Raw genomic sequence first — 27085 nt, 5'->3', positions numbered from 1 at the left:
AGCGCAAGCGAAGTTGGCGAGGTCATGGCGCTTGTTAGCCAGGTAAGGCACCACCACATATAGGAAGCTGCTGTTGTAGAAGGGTACCCCCAGTTTCCTGAAGATGTGAGAGAGAGTTGAGAGAGGGCGAGATAAAGGGGGAGATAGTCAGCAATACGTTCACCCACTCACCAATAGACACAGAGAGACAGGGGGGGAGACAGGGGAAGAGGGAGAGGGTGGACAGAAAGAGAAAGGGGAGAGAGAGAGACACTTTGATGTGTGTCTCCGTGCGTGCCTGTGTGTCTGTCCGTGTGTCTCAGGCTCTACGGTTACGGCTGAGATTCAGGGCGTGATTGACGCTTGTGTGAAGCTCACGGGGATGCCTGACCTCACACTCTCCTTCATGGTGACACACGCACATACACACACGTACATACGCATACATATACACACATATACACAACGACAACAACCGCCATTCGCCACTAAGTTGACGTCACCACGACGCTTGTGCCAGGCTATGTGCACGTTGAGGCCACGTGAAGTGTCGAACGTCCGCTGGCTGGAGGTCACGGGGCAGACCCAGCAGGTGCCACGGGTCGACTGACTGAGATGACTGGCTGATGCACCACCTGTGCCTCCTACTGCAGCAACTTACACACACACACACAAACACTTATACATGTACATAAAGACAAAGATCCCCTGTATAGCCTCAGCAGACTTTTGGGGCAAGCGGTGTTAGCGAGCACCTATGAAGGCCGGAACGGCACACGAGGGGGTGGGTGGCCAGCACCACGCCCGACCGCCTTTGTCTCCCCAGTGGCGATGTTTACTCCGCGCCACCGCTACACCAGGTATTCATTTGAGGCTGAGTCGACCTTGGGGAGGTCCATGACCGGTTCAGATAAACGTCACCGGCCGTGGTCGTGAGCTGGAATCAAACTGGAGTCGCTGGGTTCGTAGTGCAGTGTAGCGCTAACCACTGCGCCACCGCTCCCCTACACATACAGATACACACACTCGCATTTACATATTCACACTTGTACTGTCACCCCGTGTCTCTCTTCCCATGTCTCTCTCTCTCTCCCCGTGTCTCTCTGTCTCTCCCCGTGTCTCTCTGTCTGTCTCCCTGTGTCTCTCTCTTCGCATGTCTCTCACCCCATGTTTCTCCCCATGTCTCTCTTCCCATCTCTTTCCCTGTGTGTCTCATAATTTTTCTCTCTCCCCATGTCTCTGTCTCTCCCCGTGTGTCTCTCTCTCCCCATGTCTCTCTCCCTGTGTGTCTCTCTCATCATTTCTCTCTCTCATCATTTCTCTCTCTCACCATGTCTCTCTGTCTCTCCCCGTGTGTCTCTCTCTTACCATGTCTCTCTGTCTCTCCCCATGTCTCTCTGTCTCTCCCAGTGTGTCTCTCTATCCCCATGTCTCTCTCCTCCCATCTCTCTCCCTGTGTGTCTTTCTCATAATTTCTCTCTCACACTATGTCTCTCTCTCTCTCCCCGTGTCTCTCTGTCTCTCCCCGTGTGTCTCTGTCTGTCTCCCCGTCTGTCTCTCTCTCTCCGCATGTCTCTCACCCCATGTTTCTCCCCATGTCTCTCCTCCCATCTCTCTCTCTGTGTCTCTCTCATCATTTCTATCTCTCACCATGTCTCTCTGTCTCTCCCCGTGTGTCTCTCTCTTACCATGTCTCTCTGTCTCTCCCCGTGTGTCTCTCTCTTACCATGTCTCTCTGTCTCTCCCCATGTCTCTCTCTCTCTCTCTCCCCGTGTCTCTCTGTCTGTCTCCCCATGTCTCTCTGTCTGTCTCCCCGTGTCTCTGTCTGTCTCCCCGTGTGTCTCACCCCCCGCGTGTCTCTGTCTCTCCGTGTGTAGAACCCGCGTCTGCTGGACGATGTGAGTTTCCACCCGTGCGTGCGCTTCAAGCGCTGGGAGTCGGAGCGCGTTCTCTCCTTCATCCCTCCCGACGGGAACTTCCGGCTCATCTCCTATCACGTCTCCTCGCAGAGGTGACACGGAGACACACGCAGAGAGACACGCGGAGACAGAGAGACGCATGGAGAAACACACGGAGAGACATACGGAGACACACGGAGAGACACACAGAGAGACACATGGAGAGACACACGGAGAGACACCCACAGAGACACACACGGAGACACACACAGAGAGACAGAGAGACAGAGAGACACACGGATACAGAGAGACACACAGAGAGACACACAGAGACACACACACAGAGACACACAGAGACACACACCCACAGAGAGACACACACAGAGACACACGGAGACACACACAGAGACACACACGCCTCTGTCTATCTTCCCCATCCTGGTGTCCGTGTGCCTCTGTCTATCTCCGCAGCCTGGTGTCCGTGCCCGTGTGCGTGCGCCACTCCGTGTCGTTCCGTGAGGGCGGGTGACGGCGGCGGGCGTCTGGAGTTGACGCTGGGGCCTCGGCACAGCGGCGGGGAAAACGCTGGAGGCGGTCGTCGTCAGGGCGACGCTGTCGCCCCCCGTGCTCGCCGTGGCGCTCACGGCAACGCAGGAGACCCACGCCTTCGACCCCGTCTCCAAGGTGACGGGGGGGGAGATGGAGGAGAGAGGGAGATGGGGGGGGGTATGGGGAGAGAGGGAGGAGAGAGGGAGATGGGGGGGGGGGTATGGGGAGAGGGAGGAGAGAGGAAGATGGGGGGGGGGGGTATGGGGAGAGGGAGGAGAGAGGGAGATGGGGGGGGGTATGGGGAGAGAGGGAGGAGAGAGGGAGATGGGGGGGGGGGTATGGGGAGAGAGGGAGGAGAGAGGGAGATGGGGGGGGGTATGGGGAGACAGAGATGGGGGGGGGGTATGGGGAGAGAGGGAGGAGAGAGGGAGATGGGGGGGGGGGTATGGGGAGAGAGGGAGGAGAGAGGGAGATGGGGGGGGGTATGGGGAGACAGAGATGGGGGGGGGTATGGGGAGAGAGGGAGGAGAGAGGGAGATGGGGGGGGGGTATGGGGAGAGGGAGGAGAGAGGGAGATGGGGGGGGGTATGGGGAGAGAGGGAGGAGAGAGGGAGATGGGGGGGGGGTACGGGGAGAGAGGGAGGAGAGAGGCAGATGGGGGGGGGGGGAGAGAGGGAGAGTGGGGGAGAGAGGGAGAGTGGGGGAGAGAGGGGGGAGAGGGAGAAAGGGGATACAGAGAGAGAGAAGGGAGAGGCTCAAGAGGGGGGGGGGGGGGAGATACTTCCCTGTGAATTGTGGTGGTCTTAGTTTTTTTACGTGAAATAATTTTCTGTTGTAAAGCAATTTACTTTTCCCCCCTCCCCTTGCTACCAGTATGGGGACCAAACGGTTGGTTAACCTGTGGTATATGGGCTTTGTGTTAATGCCCCTCTAAAATGCCATTGGTCTGTTGGGAGCACGCTGTGCAACAAGCTTATTTGTAATGTGTACTTACTATGAACATTAAATAAACAAACCGATGAAAACTCTAAAAAAAAAGAGAAGGGAGAGAGAGAGAGAGACAGATGCACACAGGGAGGGAGACACGGTCCGTGCGTTACCATCGGACGTGGGGCGACGCTGAGGTCGAACGAGGAGGACATGGAGACAGCTCATTTACGTGGTCTGTGGTGTTAAAGTGTCTCTCCTCCTAACCTCACATGCCTTCCCTCCTCCCTCTCTTCTCTTTATTTTACGATCAGTGGAAACAAGAAGATGCTCGGTTTAGTCGGCACTTTGCTTCGTTCATCATTTCGTAATTAAAATTTTTTTTTTTTACATTTTTAAACTTTGCTTTATGTAAACCCCCACCTCTCGCTCACTCTCTCGCTCACTCTCTCGGTCACTCTCTCGGTCACTCTCTCGGTCGCTCACTCTCTCGCTCACTCTCTCGGTCACTCTCTCGCTCTCTCTCGCTCTCTCTCTCTCGCTCTCTCTCTCGCTCACTCTCTCGCTCACTCTCTCTCGCTCACTCTCTCGCTCACTCTCTCGGTCACTCTCTCTCGCTCTCTCTCTCGCTCACTCTCTCGGTCACTCTCTCTCTCTCTCGCTCACTCTCTCGCTCACTCTCTCGCTAACTTTCTCGGTCACTCTCTCGCTCACTCTCTCGGTCACTCTCTCGCTCACTCTCTCGCTCACTCTCTCGCTCACTCTCTCGCTCACTCTCTCACTCTCTCTCTCGCTCGCTCTCTCGCTCGCTCTCTCGCTCACTCTCTCGCTCTCTCTCGTTCTGCACGCAGCCGACGGCCTCCGACGCTCCCTCCCCTCCTCACCATGTCTCTGTCATCCTCCTATCTCCCTCCTCCTCTACCCCCCTCCCCGTGTCTCCCTCCTCCCTCTCTTCTCTCCCTCCTCCCCGTGTCTCTCTCCTCCTCCCCCTCCCCGTGTCTCCCTCCTCCTCCTCCTCCCCTCTCCCTCCCCCCTGTCCTCCCTCTACTCACCCCCTTGCGGTGTCCATCCGCCACCCTCCCCCGTGGTCGTGCTCCAGGTCCTGACGTGGGACATTGGGAAGATTAATCCCCAGAAGCTGCCGACCATCAAGGGCTTCCTGACACTGCAGTCCGGAGCACCGAAGCCCGAGGAGAATCCCGTCATCAACGTCCACTTCAAGATCCAGCAGTTCGCCATTTCAGGTACGCGGGGAGCAGGATGGGGAGAATCTGAGGACCCACGGAGACCCGTGGTGAAAGGCCTGATGACCACAGTCCCGTCGGTGAGCTCCTCTGGCAGGCAAGGCTGCGTTGGCTGGGTTGCGTAGCCCGCATGCCCAGCCACTGCTTGCCCAATCAGCTTCTGTTTGGCCGGATAGAGGGGGCTAAACGGGCATGGCAAGAACTAGGGGAGAGGTGGAGCTGATGCGGTACGGGAGGACGTGGAGCTGAGTGGACTTGTCGATGACTGGTACCAGCGGTGTCAAGATCGGCCTCTGTGGAGGAGGCTCGTGAAGGACGCTGCTACTGGGCAGTTGGAGGCAGTCGCCCTCCAGAAACAACGGAGGGCAGAGGAGCGACGCTCACAACAACGAGCAGGGCGCCAGGTGGCTAAAACACAGCAAGTTGGCACAGTAAGGGGCACAGGTGGTGCATCAGCCAGTCGTCTCAGTCGACCCTTGGCATCTGGGTCTGCCCCGTGACCTCCTGCCAGCGGGCGTTTGACACTTCACGTGGCCTCAACGTGCACATAGCCGGGTGGCTAAAACACAGCGAGGTGGCACAGTAGGGGGCACAGGAGGTGGTGGTGCATCTCCCGGTCCTCTCTTAGTAAGTCAACCCATGGCACCTGCTGGGTCTATCCTGTAACCTGTCAGCGGAAAGCCTCGCACACTTCAAGTGACCGCCTCAAAGTGCACCTAGCCTGGCACAAGCGCCGTGGTGGTGACGTCACCGCCGCATAGTGGTGACTGGCAGCTGCTGCTGTTGTTGTTGCCGCCGCAGGGTTGAAAGTGAACCGTCTGGACCTCTATGGGGAGAAGTACAAGCCATTCAAAGGGGTGAAGTATCTCACCAAGGCTGGACGCTTCCAAGTCCGCACCTAGACACACAGAGACACGGGCAGACACACACACTCCATGGGGCGTAGATACGCACAGGAACACAGGGAAGCAAAGACGTGGACAGGGATACGAGATGGAACACACACGGGGGACCTAAAGGTGGACACGGAAACATACGGAGAGACGCAGTGGGACACGGGGACAGAGAGGCTCACGGTAACATGGCGAGACAGGGAGACGGCTCAGAGGAATACGAGTGCAGAGATACACGGGGATGAACGGAGACTTGGGAAGACATGGGGACACAGAGACGCACTTGGAGACACACAGACACATGAATACACACGGGGAACAATGTATACACAGGGGGACACTGAAAAACATTGGAACATGCTGAGACACACGGCAACACACTGGGTCACACGGAGACACCATCCGGGGTCACGTGGAGACACACTGGGTCACGTGGAGACACACTGGGTCACGTGGAGACACACTGGGTCACGTGGTGACATACTGGGTCACGTGGTGACACTGGGTCACGTGTAGACACACTGGGGGTCACGTGGTGACACACTGGGTCACGCGGAGACACACTGGGTCACGCGGAGGCACATGGGGTCAAGTTGAGACACACGGGGTCACAGAGAAACACATGGAGTCACGGGGACCAATGGAGAGTTGGCTGAGGTGCAGTGTTTGTGTGAATAAATGTGCAATGTGTGAAGTAAAAATCCCTCAGCTTCCACACACTCGTGCGTGCGTGCGTCCGTCCGCGTACACGTGTGTGTGGGGAGCGGTTAGCGCACTGCGCTATGAAGCCGGCCACCCGAGTTCGATTCCCGCTCGCGGCCACCAACATCGGCGACGATTATCTGAGCCGGTCCCGGTCCTCCGCTAGGTAGACTCGGCCTCAAACGAGTACCTGGAGATGCGGTGTGTAGTTAAACATCGCCACTGGGGGAGAGACAGAGGTCGCAACCGGGTACCAGATACCCGTACCCTACCCGATACCCGGCTACCCGTTTGCGACCCTGATGCGGCCGGGTACGGGTAGGCCATGAGTCACTGGTGAGTAACTGTTTGTCACTCATTTCCCAACGTCTTGTCTCTTCTCACAATTCAAGTTCCTAGAATCAACCCACCCGCGCCTGCAACATGGCTTCATCCCAGAGGTCGCAATCAGGTACCCGATACCCGTACCCTATCCGTACTCGGCCGGGTACGGGTAGGGTACGGGTACGGCCGGGTATGGGTACCCGTTTGCGACCCTGGTGCGGCCGGGTACGGGTAGGCCGTGAGTCACTGGTGAGTCACCGTTTGTCACTCATTTCCCAACGTCTTGTCTCTTCTCACAATTCAAGTTCCTACAATCAACCCACCCGCGCCGGCAAACATGGCTTCATCCCAGAGGTCGCAATCAGGTACCCGATACCCGTACCCTACCCGTACCCGGCCGGTAGGGTACGGCCGGGTACGGGTAAGGAATCAAAACCCGTTTGCGACCTCTGGGGAGAGACAAAGGCGACCGGGCGTGGTGCTGGCCACCCACCCCCTCTGTGTGTGCCACAGTGCCGGTAGCCTTCATAGGCTCTGCTACTCGCTACTCACAGCACTTGCCCCAACAGTCTGTTACAGGCGAAACGGGGGCATCTTTGTCTTCGTGTATGTATAAGTGTATCTGTGTGCGTGTGTCTATGTGGGGAGCGGTGGTGTAGCGGTTAGCGCGCTGTGCTATGAACCTGGCGACCCGGGTTCGATTCCCGCTCACGGCCAACAACACCAGTGACGATTATCTGAACCGGTCCTGGGCCTCCCCTAGGTCGACTCAGCCTCAAATGAGTACCCGGTGCAGTGTGTAGTAAACATCGTCACTAGGGAGACAAAGGCGGCCGGGTGTGGTGCTGGTCACCCACCCCCCTCGTGTGCCGTGCCGGCCTTCATAGGTGCTCGCTAAGAGCACTTGCCCCTACAGTCTGTTAAGGCTAAATGGGGGATCTTATATGTATGTGTGTGTGTATACATGTATAACTGTGTGTCTTTGTATATGTGTGTATATCTATTCCCTCGTGCGCCCAGCCGGCCTTACTAGGCGCTCGCTGACAGCATGTTTAAAATGACACAGTACTTGCATTCACGTTGCTAACGGCGTTAGACAAAACCTCTCATCGGATCTCGTATATATGATGAGTGGCAGCACCGATGATGGCTACCTGCACCGTGGCACACGAGGTGGGTGGGTGGCCGGCACTACGCCCGACCGCCTTCGTCTCCCCCCAGTGGCGATGTTTGTTACACGACCACCGCTACACCAGGTACTCATTTGAGGCTGAGTCGACCTAGGCGAGGCCCAGACCGATTCATATAATCGCTATCACTGCTTGTTGGTGGCAGTGAGTGGGAATCAAAGCTTGGGTCGCCAGGTTCGTAGCGCAGCGTTAACAGCTACACCATCACTGCCTTTACGCATACAGTACACACGGTACAGTACACACGGTACAGTACACACGGTACAGTACACACGGTACAGTACACACGGTACAGTACACACGGTACAGTACACACGGTACAGTACACACGGTACAGTACACACGGTACAGTGCAGTAGTCTCACGTTTGACCACATAGCCGAACGAATGAACCCAAACCGCGTACTGTGTTGTGAATTTTGGGTAGAAATATGCTAGCTGCGCACACAGTGATACCGCGTTCCTGGAGCTGGTTCGTATATTGAAACGTCGTATAGTGAACAACTTACAACATTGGTGCCATGAGGATGCGTTCCCAGCCTTGGTGACTTACCATTTCACACTATGAACACTTCATAACTTACTCTTCGTATTGTCAACGAAGGCAATTTATATTGAACGTAATATTAAAATGTTATACTGTACAGTATAAAAAAGAAAGTGACTTACAGCACAGTGAAGAAACGCAAAGATGTGAACCCATTATCAGTGCCCTACCTTACTGTAGACCAATTCAGACCTTATTGGTCACCCCATACTACTTATAAATCTCAACGTTCATCCTGCAAAGTCCCATCACAAGGGAGAAACACAAACAAAGACACAACAAAAATGTTTTTGCTCGCATTGAAACGTAATATTTAGACAGTACAGTAGATCTATGATTTTACAAATATTTACGTATTAATTTCAGTGTTCTTTGGTTCTTTCAGTCAAGTCACGTAGATAGAAAAGAACAAATGCATTCATTGTTTTACTTGATCAGCTTTCCGTGTAAAATATTGGAGAAAGAAATCCAATGTTACGTTAAACCGGAACGTGGTCTATCGAATGCCGTGTACGCACACCGAGCCTCTCCCGAGGATCGCCACCGTGTCGTGGTGGAGGTGGTTTGCGTTGTTCCATTTATAGAGAAGTTCCGACGGACGTACTCGAAGACGGAGGTAAGTTAAGGGCTTTCGCCAGGGTTTATTAAAGCTGTTACAATATTACACAGCAGGGTACACAACTCCCAGGGGCTAGGGGTCCTACTCTGAGTCCGGGTCCCTGCCGGCTAGCTCCGGTCTCTCTCTCTCGTGTCGGATCGTGGACTCTGCCGACTCCACCAACCGGAGAGAGAAGCACCTCTACGGCTACCACCAGCTTCTCCCCAGACTCCCTATTCGATCCCTCTCTCTGCCCACTGGTTCCCTCTTCACCCTGCTCACTCTACCCGTTCCCACAGTGACCCCGCTTACGTCAAGGGGTATCCCTTAAGTACCCTAGGAGACGTGGCGTCATCGCACTGAACGGCACACCTGACGTCACGTCCCCATTTTACTCCTCTACACATTGATCCCGAGAGTGAAGCCGCCCTTTCCGCTCACCTCCGCTTAGTACGGACGGCTACGTACTGTGCGAAAGAAGTCCAACATACATGTGAAAGAAAACTGGCCCTTTTCTATGTCACCAAGGTAATGTCTTTATTTCACGGCACGGGTCCACACCTTAATCCTCGCTGTCTCCCTCAACGTCCCACAACCCTGCCACCCGCTCCCTTTTTAACCTCTTCCTAACTCCGCACGTCATCGTCACCTCTCACCCTCACCTGGCCGAACCGTCACACTTGACGCTCACCCATGCATCCATGCACTCGCCCACCCACTCGCTCACCCACCCACTCGCCCGCCCACTCGCTCGCCCACCCACTCGCTCACCCACCCACTCGCTCACCCACCCACTCGCTCACCCACCCACTCGCTCACCCACCCACTCGCTCACCCACCCACTCGCTCACTCATCCACCCACTCATCCACCCACTCATCCACCCACCCACTCACCCACGCACCTACTCACCCAACCACGCACCCAATCACCCACCCACTCAACCACCCACGCACCCACTCACCCACCCACTTACCCACCTACTCACCCACCCACTCACCCACGTACCCACTCATCCACCCACTCACCCATTCACTCACCCACCCACTCATCCACTCACTCACCCACCCACTCACTCGCTCCCTCTTTTCACCTCTTCCTGGCTCCGCCCCTCGTCGCACGAAGTCTCCGCCAATCGTCACCTCTCACCCTCACCTGGCCTAACCGTCACACCTGACGCTCACCCACTCGCTCACCCACTCGCTCACCCACCCATCCACCCACTCACCCACCCACTCAACCACTCACCCACCCACTCACCTACTCAGGCACCCACCCGCTCTTTTCACCTCTTCCTGGCTCTGCCCCTCGTCGCACTAAGTCTCCACCATCTTCTTGGTTCTTTCGGTAAAGTCACGTAGAAGGGAAATAATAAATAATAAAAATAAAACATAATAAAATTATTACGACGTTTCGGCCACAACACAAGCAGCCGTCCTCAGGTGAAGACAGAGCTGTCTGAAAGACAGTGTCGCAATGAACACCGCTAAGCTTGGCAGCGTATTTTAAGCTGGGCCCACTGTTTTTCAGACAGCTCTGTCTTCACCTGAGGACGGCTGCTTGTGTTGTGGCCGAAACGTCGTGATAATTTTATTTTATTATGTTTTATTTGTATTATTTTATTATTTCCCTTGACTTTACCGAAAAAACTAAAGAGTATATATACAACTACTTAATGAAAATGCTGCATGGTATTTTTCGTGACTTTATAACGGGAGCAATAGAAATAATAAATATGCACGGCGTCATCCTGGCGAAAACTTTCGTCTAATTTAGCGTTCCGGAGCACCGCTCTAAAGGCTGCATTGTCACGTGACCACGGCGAAAGAGACATGCAAACTCCAAATATACAGCAGCAGCAGGCGTCAGGGTCGAACCCACGAGCTCCTGCTTACCAGGCGAGGTAGTTAACATCTCCTAGCTACAGTGATGATGATGAGAGAGAGACATATAGACTCCAAATATACAGCAGCAGCAGGCGTCAGGGTCGAACCCACGAGCTCCTGCTTACCAGGCGAGGTAGTCAACTTCTCCTAGCTACCGTGATGATGATGCGAGAGAGACACGCAGACTCCAAATATACAGCAGCAGGCATAAGGGTCGGAATCGAACCCACGACCTCCTGCATACCAGGCAAGGTAGTTAACATCTCCTAGCCACCGTGATGATGATGAGAGAGAGAGACACGCACACTCCAAATATACAGCAGTAGACGTCAGGGTCGGGATCGAACCCACGACCTCCTCCATACCAGGCGAGGTAGTTAACATCTCCTAGCAACCGTGATGATGAGAGAGAGACACGCAGACTCCAACTATACAGCAGCAGGCATACCATGCAAGGTAGTTAACATCTTGCCACGGTGGTATTACTGCACGCTAAATCGCACAAACCAAACCCCGCATCGATCGAGGGAAACACACACAATACCAGCACGTGCCATGGGGTGAGGGCTCGCGTATGAACATCGCTGGGAGGATGGGATGCACGGGGTGAGGATCCTCTCATCTACGCGTCCTCAAGGAGCGCGCTGTAGCGGTGGAGGGGAGAGAGATCGCCTGCAGAGGGAGAGACGCCGGTTGGGTCAGGGTCACGGTGCACGTAGATAAAAAAAATTAATTTATAAAAATAAAATAAAAATCACGACGTTTCGGAGGCAACACAAGCTTCCGTCCTCAGGTGGAACCGTCACAGCACGATAGCTGTATCACTTGATATCACTTGATACAGCTATCGTGCTGTGACGGTTCCACCTGAAGACGGAAGCTTGTGTTGCCTCCGAAACGTCGTGATTTTTATTTTATTTTTATTTTACTTTTATTCATTTTAATTTAAATTTTTACACCTACGTGACTTTACCGAAAAAACCTAAGAATAAAAAACCCTAACTGCTTTGTAGCGGTTGTCGTCTATCATATCTGCCAGGTACCACTACGACTCTATTTTGTTCTCTCAGCCTCCCACTCCCAGCCCCGTCCACTTCCCCCCCCCCCCCAGCCTCTCCTGGCGTCCACGCAGCGCTTCCCCCTACCCCACACCCCACACTCCCACCCCTGCCTCTCCCCCCTCGCTCCTGCCCCCCCCTTTCTTGCTTGTATAACCTCTTACCACGGCAACTCTCTCTCCCACTTCAGCAAAAAAATATATTGCTGCAGTTTTCCACCTGATGACGATTGCTTGTGGTGCAATCGAAACGTCGTAATTTAATTTATTTTATTTTTTACCTACGTGACTTTACTGAAAAAAACTAAGAATATGGGAAAGTCCCTTTTGGATTTTTTTTTCACGTGAGTCAACGGAATTCACTCGACTCAAAGCTCTGCGTCTCTGTAGAGAGAGAGACAGACGAGGACATTCCAGGATACCTCGTGGATGCCACTCCCCAGCAGGCCAGCAGGTGGCGGCAGTCTGCGCCTTTGTTGCACTTCACGCAGATCGTCCAGTAGGGGGCGCTGTGCAGCCATTGCTCTCTGAGCATCCTTGTGTTCAAACATGGTCTTCTTTGTTCTTTCGGTAAAGTCACATAGAAAGAAATTAATAAAATAATAAAAATAAAATAATTCTCACGACGTATCGGCCACAACGCAAGTAGCCGTCTTCAGGTGAAGAACAGGTCTGTCAAGGAGACAGAATCTAAATGTCTCCTTGACAGACCTGTTCTTCACCTGAAGATGGCTACTTGCGTTGTGGCCGATACGTCGTGAGAATTATTTTATTTTTTATTATTTTATTAATTTCTTTCTACGTGACTTTACCGCAAAGAACCAAGAAGATGAATCCCTGCAGTCACGAAAGCTTTAAATCGAAATTCAAACATGGTGTTTGTTTATCGACATTCCGTGACGAGTGCAGAATTATAATAACATCTCACCGTTCAGGTTCAGATCACGGGGGGCCATTTCTCACAATCATAACTCTCCAGGTATCTCCATCGTCTCCCACGTGAGCATTGGAGTCGCCCAGTAAGATTATGGAGTCAGTAGGCGGCACTCTGTCGAGCACTGCACCCACCATCTCCAAGAACGCCGAACACTCCGAACTGTTGTTTGGTGCATACAGTGAGGGAAAAAAGTATTTGATCCCCTGCTGATTTTGTACGTTTGCCCACTGACAAAAAAATGATTAGTCTATAATTTTAATGATAGGTTTATTTGAACAGTGAGAGACAAAATAGCAACAAGAAAAATCCATAAAAACGCATGTCAAAAATGTTATGTTCAAATAAACCTACCATTAAAATTATAGACTGATAATTTCTTTGTCAGTGGGCAAACGTACAAAATCAGCAGGGGATCAAATACTTCTTTCCCTCACTGTAAGTACAGAACACCTCGTGGATGCCACTCCCCAGCAGGTCAGCAGGAGGCGGCAGTCTGCCCCTTTGTTACACTTCACACAGGTCGCCCAGTCGGGGGCGCTGTGCCGCCATTGCTTTCGGCTTTTAGGTACGATAGTTGAACTATATACTTAAGTATTCTTAGGTTTTTTAGGTAAAGTCACGTAGGTAAAAAATTTGAATTAATAAAAGTAAAATAAAAAATAAAATAAAAATCACGACGTTTTGGAGGCGACACAAGCTTCCGTCTTCAGGTGGAACTGTCACAGCACGCTTGCTGAGCTGCTGCACGTGATTCACCACTCATTTAGTCAGCCTCTCTTCCCCGCACTTCGGGGGGTGAAGGTGACTCAGTGAGGATTCTGGACTTGAGTCGTGCGTCCTCAGAGCACGGAGTGTAACCAACGCAGAGAACAGGCACAATGCGCAGATTCACGCACACAAACATACACACACACAATACAAATATCCCCCATATAGGCTTCAACAGAATCTTGGGGCAAATGCTGTTCGTGAACGACTGTAAGATTGGCTGAAGTGGAGGAAGGATCTCTCCTGAGGGGAAAGGGCTGAGGGGAACTGTGTCAAAAGGGGTGTATTTATCTTCTTGGTTCTTTCGGTAAAGTCACGTAGAAAGGAAGTAATAAAATAATGAAAATAAAACATAATAAAATACGATTCTCACGACGTTTCATGCCACAACGCAAGCAGCCGTCCTCAGGTGAAGAGCAGGTCTTAGATTCACCTGAGGACGGCTGCTTGCGTTGTGGCCGAAACGTCGTGAGAATAATTTTATTATGTTTTATTTTTATTATTTTATTACTTCCCTTCTACGTGACTTTACCGAAAGAACCAAGAAGATGAATCCCTGCAGTCACTAAAGCTTTAAATCAAAGAGATGTATTTACTTAGCTAATGATTCTACAGTACACGGGACTGTCATACAGTTAGAGCACAAGATCCGCAAGAAAAATAAATAAGTAAATTAACACGGGATAGTTCTTGATCGTCCTGCTCAGAAGTGGGGGTCCTGGTGCTTTGAATTCTGATAGGGGAGTTCTCCTGCGATGTGATTTACTGTGCAGGAAACATACTGTACTCCTGTATTGTACTTCCCTGTTTAAACCGTGTAGTCGATTTCCTAAATTCGGCCCATTATCAATTTGTGTAGTGTAAGATGATCATACTCAAAAATGGTCCAGTCATAAAAACGAATTGATAATAATCACAAAATTGGGAACAACCACAACGCGCGGCTCATTTCAACTCGAACCATAGCTCTGGAGCACCCTCCTTGTTTACCACGACATCAAAGTCAAGTTTGTCTACACGCGTAACATACCCGTCAACCCATACGGTTTACCTGTATTCTTGTACCGGGAAATACAAACAAAAGACATAATTCTGATAATGTGCACTGTCCTTGAAGTTGATTGGTCCACACCCGAGACAGCTTTCCTTAGAGCCTAGTCTCACATGGGTTGGACCAGATGACTTTACTGAAATAACCAAAGAGTATGGATTCCTGCAGTCACGAAAGCTTCAAATCAAGACTTGTACAGTACTTCAAACATTAAAACTGAAACACCTGAACCTCTACTATGTACTATACTTAATTCAAATATTAAAACTCTGAAAAGCCTGACCCTCTACTGTGTACTGTACTTAATTCAAACATTACAATTCTCAAACACCTGAACCCCCTTGAGAATTTTGGGAGAGGTGCTGGGGGCGGTCTTCATGGTTACAGGGCGAGCGGCACTCATGGTTTGTGTTGGACGATTTAATTTTGTACTTGTTTGATAGATTTCGCCAGTCGCCTCCACATGTGGAGCTGTCCACTTTATTTTCTGTGTTGTTTGTGTGAAAGTGCAAAGCTCCCTTGAAGATCATCATCACTATCCATGGGCAGATAGCCTGTAGGTGTCAACTCCCCTTTCTTACGTCTTGTGCTAATATCTTCAAGTAGTGCCAGATCTTTCCGGCACCAACCTCTTCATGATGTCGTCGTCAAGTCATTCTCTGTTAGGTCTTCCTCTCTTTCCTGTTCCTTCCATTTTTCCGAACAACAGACGTTACATTTTCCTGCTGTTGTCCATCCCACATAATGTACAAATAGTGCCAGTTTCCTTATCATCGCTGCCTGCAATCGGTCTTCTTCTGTGCAACCTTTTTTCTTGCTTCTACGTTGTTCAGTCTTTGAGTCCAGCTTAGATGCAGGATCCTTCTGTAGCAATACAGCTCGAGTGTCAATATCTTATCTTTGTCAGTCTTTTTCAATCTCCAAGTCTCGCAGGAATACAAAGCTGTGCTAAAAACGCATGTTCTTTTGGCATACATAGCAGGGGTTACCAAAAAGATTTCCAATATCTTAAACAAACACAAGATCCAGGTTCGTTTGAACACAGTACACAAAATCCGTGATTTGATCCAAACTGTAAAGGATGTGATTCCTGATATGCAATACCCGGGTGTCTACAAACTGAGTTGTGGCTGCAGCAGCAGTTATATTGGGGAAATAAAACGACATGTCTCGGACCGCGTTCGCGAACACAAGGCAGATCTGAAACACGGTAGGACCAATACGTCTGCTGTTGCTGATCATTGTCTTAACGCAGTGGGCTCACACGAAATGGACTTTTCCAAAACAAAGGTACTCTAAAAACCCACCGCAATTATCAGAGATTTGCTCATAAAGCCATCCAGATATATAAACACAGACACAACTTCAACCGAAAAGATGGTTACAAACTGAGCAATCATGGGAAGGACGTTATTAATCAGGTAAAGTCTTAACTGACAGTGATGTTTCCATCTTGCCTGCCTGTGTCAGCTGTTATTTCCGACTCTCTGTGTGTCTTTCTCTCTCTCTCTCTGTGAATCTCTCTCCGATCTCTACTCCAGTGACCCTGGTGCTGCTGCGGGGTCCACTTTCTGCCCCGCCTCGTTCCCCCCCACTTCTCTCTCCCCCCCCTACTGCCGAGGCCTATATAATCTCGTGCCACGGCAGGTCTCTCGCCTACTTCACTATACACTACACTATACACCACTACTATACACTACACTATACACTACACTATACACTACACTACACACTACACTACACTATACACTATACTATACACTACACTACTATACACTACACTATACACTACACTACACTACTATACACTACACTATACACTACACTACTATACACTACACTATACACCACTACTATACACTATACACTACACTATACACTACACTACTATACACTACACTATACACTACACTATACACTACACTATACACTACACTATACACTACACTATACACTACACTATACACTACACTACACACTACACTATACACTACCCCCATATTGCTGAGGCCTATATAACCTCGTGTCACGGCAGATCTCTTGCCTACTTCAGCAGTTTTTTCTAGCCGTGGTTGTCCCACCTGATGACGATTGCTTGTGTTGCGATCAAAACGACGTGACTAATTATTTTTATACCTACGTGACTTTACCGAATGATCCATAGAGTATAGTATATATAGGTTGAATATGTTGGGTACATATTGAGTCATGCATATGATTTCGATCGTTCAGCTGATGTATATATTAACCTATTTCGATGACGTATGCGTATGTCATCGGTTTTTCGTGAGATTCCATTCTGATGACATTAAAGCACATCTCTCAAGATCGTCGAGGAACCAGAGGCAAGCGGGAAAGCATCAGTCAGGTAGTGATTAACTGGCTTCACCAACGATTACCAAATCTATAATATAGGTTTCTTTGGGTTAGATCGCTTAAATATATAAATGTGTCAATAAACCTGACACCACCCGACACAGCCAATTAGTAAAGTTTGTCACGTGAATAGAACATGCTAATTAGTTAATAGTACAGCACACCGGTGTGTTGAACAGCCAAGCCACAACATTTACAATCTGAGTACAACGTTTCACCAGTAATTACAACTAGCTTCATCATTTATATATTTACGTGTTCTAACCCCCCCAAAAATGTGTTATGGATGATATTGGTCGTGAAAGCCTACGTGTTAAACTTATTACCAAATCTCTGCGCTCCTCTATATATATAGAGATGTCTTTAAATTTCGATTTAAAGCTTTCGTGACTGCAGGGATTTATCTGCTTGGTTCTTTCGGTAAAGTCACGTAGAATGGAAATAATAAAAGAATACAAATAAAACATAATGAAATAATATAATAATAAAAAAATATAAAATAATATAATAAAATATTATTTTATTATGTTTTATTTGTATTATTTTATTATCTCCATTCTACGTGACTTTACCGAAAGAACCAAGAAGAAGATTTCTTTAGTCAATGAATGTTTGTGTGTGTGAATGTGGGAATAAATTGGAGGACCCGGAGAAAACCTTCGCCTGAAACGGCGCTACACTCTATGCCATACAGAAGGGACAGACGATTTTAGTCCACACTTTGCTGTACGGGGTTCTCCTGGCAGAGGCAACCTGGGAACGGCACCTCCTCGGCTCCCTCGGGAAGTGGGCTTCACAACATTCGAGGGGTCCCACCAACCCTCGGCTCCACAGTGCGGGATTACAGGCCACGTGCATAGCCACTACTGATATTACGATGTCAAACTGCCATCACCCAGCCACATAGAGACTAGGAAACGCACCCACCACATGAGCCCACACATCCCAGTACAGTAAACTGATGTTCAGATGTAATGTTTTTATTCATCACCACACACACATGGACCCTTGACCCACAATAAAATGTGATTCCAATTCACAGGTAACCCAGAACACAATCAAGTATATGCATATTTACGCGATCTAACCCAAGAATCTTTTATTATTGATAATATTAGTCGCGAAAGCCTATGTGTTAAAGTCAATTTGTTTGACCAGGTGAGAACTCAAGAGACCAGGATGAGTCTCGGCTGCAAGAGTGATTGCTGCTGCATTCGCTGCTTCTACTGCTGATGGTGATGATTTTGTTGCTGCTGAAAATGCTTACATTATTTTTTATGCTGTTGGTACTACTCCTGATGCTGACGATGATGATGCTAATGATGGAGCTACCGCTGCTGATGCTGTAGGTCCTGCTGCTGTTACTAATTCTGCTGCAGATGACACTTCTGCTGATGCTGATGAAGATCGAGTCGAGTTGAATTTGAGTTCAACGAGGTGAGAACTCAGGAGATCAGGATGAGTCTCATTGACAAGAGTGACCTGGGTCACAAAAATTAAAAAAGCAAAACAATTCAAACCGATGCCAGCAATGAAGCAAATATAAATCTCACCCACAGCCCAGAGCACAATGCGATTAGCGTTCACACAAGTACACAACTGGTACGATATAATCAATGCGTCTCAAATCATCTACGTGTTGCTAAACAGCCTGAGACTCGAGGTTGAATTCACACCGGATTGGTGTCTCGCGTTAGGGAGGGGCGCTGTGGTGGCTAGGAGATGTTAACTCCCTCGCCTGGTATGCAGGAAGTCGTGAGTTGGATTCTCACCCTGACGGCTGCTGTATATTTGGAGTTTGCAGTGTCTCTCTCCATGTAATAACAAATAGTGTCTGCGTATTATTAATGCGTGTTGAGACAATATTAGTCGTGTTGTAGTAAAAGGTAGATCTTCACTCCAGAGTCTAGATATATATCAGGCGCTAATTAATTGAACCCACTTCAAAGTCAAAGGACAGTTCCCATTTTTGTCAGCAGAGGGAGGCGTTATCCCATGAATCGAAGGTTGTGGCTGCAGGTCCAAATCTGAGAGCAGATAATTAAAATACTACTAAAAACTAACTTTTATTATGAATAATATTGTTGGTGAAAGAGCTCCTCATCCTACTACTAGGTGTGGCTTCTCTCTGTCTATGCCCTGTAAAATAAAACTGCTTTGGGTAAGGGGAGGAGTCACTCGACCCCTGGTTATAACATAAATGATTCATCCCAGCGACGCTCAGCACACACCACGAGTAGTCCACCCCCCCAAGTGATGCAATCCCATTCCCACCCCGGGTTTATCGCCCAACGAGCGAGTGACCGCGAGGGGGACGGTGCGCGTCACCCCGCAGCGTCACGTGACGCGTATTCCCAGCACGCCCGCGGTGGAGCTCCGCCCTTTCGGCGTTGAGCGCCACGCGGCGCGCGGTGCGAGAGACGATGACGTCAGAGAGAACCTTGGCTACCCCCGCCCTCCCCCACCAGTGCGCTAACCACTGCACCACCGCTCCACCCCACACTACGCACATGTCTCTCTATACACGAACGATCCCCCAATAGTCTGTTCAGGCTATACAGGGGATCTTTGTCTTTGTATATCTGTGTGTATCTGTGTGTTTGTATGTATCTGTGTGTGAGAGTGGATCTGTGTGTATGTATGTATCTGGGTGTATGTACATGTGTCTATCTGTTTGTGTGTCTGTGTGTTTGTATGTGTGTGAGTGTGTTTGTCAATCTGTGTGTGTGTCTGTGTAGTCTTAACAGACTGTTGGGGAAAGGGCTGTTAGTAGCAAATAACAGAGCCTGTGAAGGCTGTCACTCTCGCACACGAGGGGGTGGGTGGCCAGCACCAAAAAAAATACACACAAAGACAAAATAACAAAACACACACAGACAAAGGTATACAGACCAACCCACTAACCCAAAGAAAATTATCCCCCGTGTAGCCTTAACAGACTGTAGGGGCAAGTGCTCTTTGCTAGTAGCACCCATGAAGGCCGGCACTGTGGCACACGAGGGGGTCGGTGACCAGCACCACGCCCGTCGCAGCAGGTACTCATTTGAGGCTCGGTCGACCTAGGGGAGAGCATGGACCGATTCCGATAAACGTCACTGGTGTTGGTGAACAGGTCATGGGCCTCCCCTAGGTCGACTCAGCCTGAAAAATGAGTTCCTGGTACGGTGTGTAAACATAACCCCTGGGGAGACAAAGGCGGCCGGGCGTGGTGTTGGCTACCCACCCCCTAGTGTGCTGTGACGGCCTTCATAGGGGCCGTCCATAAATGACGTCACGCGATTTTGACCCCCCCCCCCTTCGTCACACGGCGTCACAAAAAGTCAGACCCCCCTCAAATATGACGTCACAAAGCTCTGCCCCCCCCCCCAAGAAAATAAAACATGCCTAAAATAGCTTTAAACTATTGCCATTGTAGTGTGAATTTAATGTGGCACTGCACTCTGATGTTGTAGGAGAAAACATTTATTAAAAAGTCTATTTAATTAAGTAGAACGTGTTGTCTATATTTAAAGTTGCGCATTTTGATGTGACGTCATATTTTTCAACCCCCCCCCCCCCGATAGTCACACATTGTCACAAATGACTGCCCCCCCCCCCCCCTAGGTGCGTGACGTCATTTATGGACGGCCCCATAGGTGCTCGCTAACAGCACTTGCTCTCAGCACGCACGACTCAGATCCAGCATCCTCACTGAGTTACCATCAACACCCACCCACAGTGCGGGGTAGAGCGGTTGACTAAACGGGTGGTGGATGGAGTGCAGCATCTCCATGGAGTCGGCGCAGTAAAACGACATCAGCCCCGCCTCCCAGTGCAGGTGACACCCGACTCTCCGGGGAGGATCCCTCACCGGCACTGAGGTCTCTACACCACCATGACGCACGAAGCAGCTGTTGATATATTTACATAAAACCCAGGATGAGTCGTTCTGTCCCAGGCTGCACTCGTCACCACGCCCTTTCCGTGCGATCGTCCCGTACGCGACTCCAACCTCACAGCGCCCCGCCGCACCCTCCACGTCCACCTCCCAGTAGTGCTGACCCGACGAGAAGCTCTCGGAGCACAGGGCTTGTGGCCAGACATCAAAGCGGTTTGGGTGATCGGGGCGACCCTGGGAGACAGCGGTCCGTGTCACCGTCCTGAGATCCGAGGAAATCTGGAGTTTGTTGTGGGCCGAGTTTGGGTCCAGAGTCGGTGAGCGTCCATCTGCAGTAACGATAATCACAGTAGCCGTGTAACAACAGCACCACTAGAACAACAGCACTCGTGCACTAACACGCACGTACACTACAATAGAGCAATTCATAATGAGCATTGTTATACAACCTTGTAATGCGTAGCTATCGGTGTGATGACATGTAACGGGCACTTTGTCAATCCACTGCTGGATGAGGGACTCCTACGCCGTGCGGGTCGCGGGGGATATTTGACCATACTTCACCACGCCGGTCACCGCGCATTGGCGAAGGCAGGCGGCGCAGCTGGCGAGAGCACAGAAGTACAGTACAGCGGTGCGTTTGTCTGCCCCGTCATCTATATTTTTAAAAGTCGAGCTTCAGTTCAATATTCACTGTGTAATAGATGTAAAATTTGTGATGATACCATCAAAATGTGAACTGCTCCATATATTCTAATGCAAGGCTGAAAACTTAAAAGATATTAAATGCTCCCAACATGTATTTATTAAAATGTTTTTATTGAAATAGAACGATCAAAGATAGAACAATTGTTAAGTTTTTTCGGTAAAGTCACGTAGGTAAAATAATAATAATATAAAATAATAATAAAACAATAAGAATAAAATAACAATAAAATAATAATAATAATAAAATAAGACTAGCGGCAAAATAATATTCAAATAATAATTACAAAAATGCTAATACAACAATAATAATAAAATAATGATAAATTTATATTGATAAATAATAAAATAATAATAATAAGAAGTTTTAACAATAAAATAATACTATCGAAATATTAATAAAATAAAATAGTATCAACTAATAATGATAATTTTTTTTTACTAATAATAAAATAATAATATAAAGTGATACAGTAAATTTAGCTGTGACGGTCCCACGTGAAGACAGAGACTTGTGTTGCCTCCGAAACGTCGTGATTTAATAAAGTTATTTTCATTTAGAATTCTATTTATTTATTTTTACCTACGTGACTTTACCGAAACAACCTAAGAGTATGAATCCTTGCAGTCACGAAAGCTTCAAGTCTAGAATTAATTGTTAAGTTAAATCAATAAAGTTCTAATAATAAAAAATAAAAAATTCCAATAAGAAAGTAATAGGACTTTTCAAAAATCGCAGCCTTTGCGATTTGCTAATCGCATTGTTTCAAATTGCGACTTCGATTTGAAATCGATTCATCGTTCAGCCCCACTGTGCGGTAGTGCCCGTGGGAGGCAGTGGATCACAGCAGCAGCAGCGTGGATATCAACACCGTCGCAGCGTCTCTGTGTGTGTACAACAAACACAAACATCTCCCGTGTGTCACCTTTCACAGGCTGTAGGGGCAAGTGGTGTTGGTGAGTACCTGTGAAGGCCGGCACGGCACACGAGGTGGGTGTGATGGTGTAGTGATGTACACTCGTGTGTGTGTGTGTGATAGTGTAGTGATGTACAATCGTGTGTGTGATAGTGTAGTGATGTACACTCGTATGTGTGTGATAGTGTAGTGATGTACACTTGTGTGTGTGTGTGTGTGATGGTGTAGTGATGTACACTCGTGTGTGTGACAGTGTAGTGATGTACACTCGTATGTGTGTGTGATAGTGTAGTGATGTACACTCATGTGTGTGTGATAGTGTAGTGATGTACACTCATGTGTGTGTGTGTGTGACAGTGTAGTGATGTACACTCGTATGTGTGTGTGATAGTGTAGTGATGTACACTCATGTGTGTGTGTGTGTGATAGTGTAGTGATGTACACTCGTGTGTGTGTGTGTGATAGTGTAGTGATGTACACTCGTGTGTGTGTGTGATAGTGTAGTGATGTACACTCGTGTGTGTGTGTGATAGTGTAGTGATGTACACTCGTGTGTGTGTGTGTGATAGTGTAGTGATGTACACTCGTGTGTGTGTGTGTGATAGTGTAGTGATGTACACTCGTGTGTGTGTGTGATAGTGTAGTGATGTACACTCGTGTGTGTGTGTGTGTGATAGTGTAGTGATGTACACTCGTGTGTGTGTGTGTGATAGTGTAGTGATGTACACTGTGTGTGTGTGAGTGTAGTGATGTACACTCGTGTGTGTGATAGTGTAGTGATGTACACTCGTGTGTGTGATGGTGTAGTGATGTACACTCGTGTGTGTGTGATGGTGTAGTGATGTACACTCGTGTGTGTGTGTGTGTGATAGTGTAGTGATGTACACTCGTGTGTGTGTGTGTGATAGTGTAGTGATGTACACTCGTGTGTGTGTGTGTGTGATAGTGTAGTGATGTACACTCGTGTGTGTGTGTGTGTGTGTGATAGTGTAGTGATGTACACTCGTGTGTGTGTGTGTGATAGTGAAGTGATGTACACTGTGTGTGTGTGAGTGTAGTGATGTACACTCGTGTGTGTGATAGTGTAGTGATGTACACTCGTGTGTGTGATGGTGTAGTGATGTACACTCGTGTGTGTGTGATGGTGTACTGATGTACACTCGTGTGTGTGTGTGATAGTGTAGTGATGTACACTCGTGTGTGTGTGTGTGATAGTGTAGTGATGTACACTCGTGTGTGTGATAGTGTAGTGATGTACACTCGTGTGTGTGATAGTGTAGTGATGTACACTCGGTGTGTGTGTGATAGTGTAGTGATGTACACTCGTGTGTGTGTGATAGTGTAGTGATGTACACTGTGTGTGTGATAGTGTAGTGATGTACACTCGTGTGTGTGTGTGATAGTGTAGTGATGTACACTCGTGTGTGTGTGTGTGATAGTGTAGTGATGTACACTCGTGTGTGTGTGTGATAGTGTAGTGATGTACACTCGTGTGTGTGTGTGTGTGATAGTGTAGTGATGTACACTCGTGTGTGTGTGTGTGATAGTGTAGTGATGTACACTGTGTGTGTGTGAGTGTAGTGATGTACACTCGTGTGTGTGATAGTGTAGTGATGTACACTCGTGTGTGTGATGGTGTAGTGATGTACACTCGTGTGTGTGTGATGGTGTAGTGATGTACACTCGTGTGTGTGTGTGTGATAGTGTAGTGATGTACACTCGTGTGTGTGTGTGTGATAGTGTAGTGATGTACACTCGTGTGTGTGTGTGTGTGTGTGATAGTGTAGTGATGTACACTCGTGTGTGTGTGTGTGATAGTGAAGTGATGTACACTGTGTGTGTGTGAGTGTAGTGATGTACACTCGTGTGTGTGATAGTGTAGTGATGTACACTCGTGTGTGTGATGGTGTAGTGATGTACACTCGTGTGTGTGTGATGGTGTACTGATGTACACTCGTGTGTGTGTGTGATAGTGTAGTGATGTACACTCGTGTGTGTGATAGTGTAGTGATGTACACTCGTGTGTGTGTGTGATAGTGTAGTGATGTACACTCGTGTGTGTGTGTGATAGTGTAGTTATGTACACTCGTGTGTGTGATAGTGTAGTGATGTACACTCGTGTGTGTGATAGTGTAGTGATGTACACTCGGTGTGTGTGTGATAGTGTAGTGATGTACACTCGTGTGTGTGTGATAGTGTAGTGATGTACACTCGTGTGTGTGATAGTGTAGTGATGTACACTCGGTGTGTGTGTGATAGTGTAGTGATGTACACTCGTGTGTGTGTGATAGTGTAGTGATGTACACTCGTGTGTGTGATAGTGTAGTGATGTACACTCGGTGTGTGTGTGATAGTGTAGTGATGTACACTGTGTGTGTGATAGTGTAGTGATGTACACTCGTGTGTGTGTGATAGTGTAGTGATGTACACTCGTTTGTGTGATAGTGTAGTGATGTACAGTCGTGTGTGTGATAGTGTAGTGATGTACACTCGTGTGTGTGATAGTGTAGTGATGTACACTCGGTGTGTGTGGGATAGTGTAGTGATGTACACTGTGTGTGTGTGTGATAGTGTAGTGATGTACACTGTGTGTGTGATAGTGTAGTGATGTACACTCGTGTGTGTGATAGTGTAGTGATGTACACTCGGTGTGTGTGGGATAGTGTAGTGATGTACACTGTGTGTGTGTGTGGTAGTGTAGTGATGTACACTCGTGTGTGTGATAGTGTAGTGATGTACACTCGTGTGTGAGTGATAGTGTAGTGATGTACACTCGTGTGTGTGTGTGATAGTGTAGTGATGTACACTCGTGTGTGTGTGTGAGATAGTGTAGTGATGTATACTCGTGTGTGTGTGTGATAGTGTAGTGATGTACACTCTGTGTGTGTGTGTGATAGTGTAGTGATGTAAACTCGTGTGTGTGTGGGATAGTGTAGTGATGTACACTCGTGTGTGTGTGTGAGATAGTGTAGTGATGTACACTCTGTGTGTGTGTGTGATAGTGTAGTGATGTATACTCGTGTGTGTGATAGTGTAGTGATGTACACTGTGTGTGTGATAGTGTAGTGATGTACACTCGTGTGTGTGTGATAGTGTAGTGATGTACATTCGTGTGTGTGATAGTGTAGTGATGTACACTCGTGTGTGTGATAGTGTAGTGATGTACACTCGCGTGTGTGTGATAGTGTAGTGATGTACATTCGTGTGTGTGATAGTGTAGTGATGTACACTCGTGTGTGTGTGATAGTGTAGTGATGTACACTCGTGTGTGTGTGTGATAGTGTAGTGATGTAAACTCGTGTGTGTGTGTGGTAGTGTAGTGATGTACACTGTGTGTGTGATAGTGTAGTGATGTACACTCGTGTGTGTGATAGTGTAGTGATGTACACTCGTGTGTGTGTGATAGTGTAGTGATGTACACTCGTGTGTGTGTGTGTGATAGTGTAGTGATGTACACTCGTGTGTGTGTGATAGTGTAGTGATGTAAACTCGTGTATGTGTGTGATAGTGTAGTGATGTACACTCGTGTGTGTGTGTAATAGTGTAGTGATGTACACTCGTGTGTGTGTGTGTGTGATAGTGTAGGGATGTACACTCGTGTGTGTGTGTGTGTGTGATAGTGTAGTGATGTACACTCGTGTGTGTGTGATAGTGTAGTGATGTACACTCGTGTGTGTTTGTGTGTGTGTGATAGTGTAGTGATGTACACTGTGTATGTGTGTGATAGTGTAGTGATGTACACTCGTGTGTGTGTGTGTGTGATAGTGTAGTGATGTACACTCTGTGTGTGTGTGTGATAGTGTAGTGATGTACACTCTGTGTATATGATAGTGTTGTGATGTACACTCGTGTGTGTGTGATAGTGTAGTGATGTACACTCGTGTGTGTGTGTGTGTGATAGTGTAGTGATGTACACTCGTGTGTGTGATAGTGTTGTGATGTACACTCGTGTGTGTGTGATAGTGTAGTGATATATACTCGTGTGTGTGTGTGTGATAGTGTAGTGATGTACACTCGTGTGTGTGTGATAGTGTAGTGATGTACACTCGTGTGTGTGTGAGATGGTGTAGTGATGTACACTCGTGTGTGTGTGTGTGGTGTGTGTGGTAGTGTAGTGATGTACACTGTGTGTGTGATAGTGTAGTGATGTATACTCGTGTGTGTGTGTGTGTGATAGTGTAGGGATGTAAACTCGTGTGTGTGTGGTAGTGTATTGATGTACACTGTGTGTGTGATAGTGTAGTGATGTACAATCGTGTGTGTGTGTGATAGTGTAGTGATGTAAACTCGTGTGTGTGTGGGATAGTGTAGTGATGTACACTCGTGTGTGTGTGTGTGTGCGATAGTGTAGTGATGTACACTCGTGTGTGTGATAGTGTTGTGATGTACACTCGTGTGTGTGTGATAGTGTAGTGATATATACTCGTGTGTGTGTGTGTGTGATAGTGTAGTGATGGTCACTCGTGTGTGTGTGATAGTGTAGTGATGTACACTCGTGTGTGTGTGAGATGGTGTAGTGATGTACACTCGTGTGTGTGTGTGTGTGATAGTGTAGTGATGTACACTCGTGTGTGTGATAGTGTTGTGATGTACACTCGTGTGTGTGATAGTGTAGTGATATATACTCGTGTGTGTGTGTGTGATAGTGTAGTGATGTACAC

General features: G+C 48.6%; 3 protein-coding genes across 3 annotated transcripts in view; 2 read left to right on the top strand and 1 right to left on the bottom strand.

Annotated features, from left to right (window-relative positions):
- LOC144733051 (E3 ubiquitin-protein ligase TRIM11-like) overlaps positions 1-27085 on the top strand; it is a 265988-nt gene that overhangs the window by 75142 nt on the left and 163761 nt on the right. The gene's annotated exons all lie outside the window — the stretch shown is intronic.
- On the top strand, positions 251-6191 carry LOC144733177 (AP-3 complex subunit mu-2-like; the record flags this gene model as incomplete). The annotated part of the gene is given in 7 exon segments (XM_078614970.1): positions 251-388; positions 1857-1990; positions 2349-2400; positions 2402-2449; positions 2451-2561; positions 4453-4597; positions 5399-6191. Coding segments are annotated over 7 exon segments (729 nt in total), but the record flags the coding sequence as incomplete, so codon positions are not given.
- LOC144733050 (zinc-binding protein A33-like) overlaps positions 20525-27085 on the bottom strand; it is a 58831-nt gene continuing 52270 nt past the window's right edge. Inside the window, exon 6 of the mRNA XM_078614786.1 lies at positions 20525-21131. Within this exon, the coding sequence (XP_078470912.1) occupies positions 20584-21131 (548 nt within the window). The 3' untranslated portion in view covers positions 20525-20583. The remainder of the gene's footprint in view (positions 21132-27085) is intronic.

This window comes from Lampetra planeri, chromosome 45, assembly GCF_965212315.1.
Source record: "Lampetra planeri chromosome 45, kcLamPlan1.2.h2, whole genome shotgun sequence".
Taxonomy (NCBI): domain Eukaryota; kingdom Metazoa; phylum Chordata; class Hyperoartia; order Petromyzontiformes; family Petromyzontidae; genus Lampetra; species Lampetra planeri.
The sequence above is the reverse complement of the archived record's forward strand: the minus strand, read 5'-3'. Positions and strand labels throughout refer to the sequence as shown.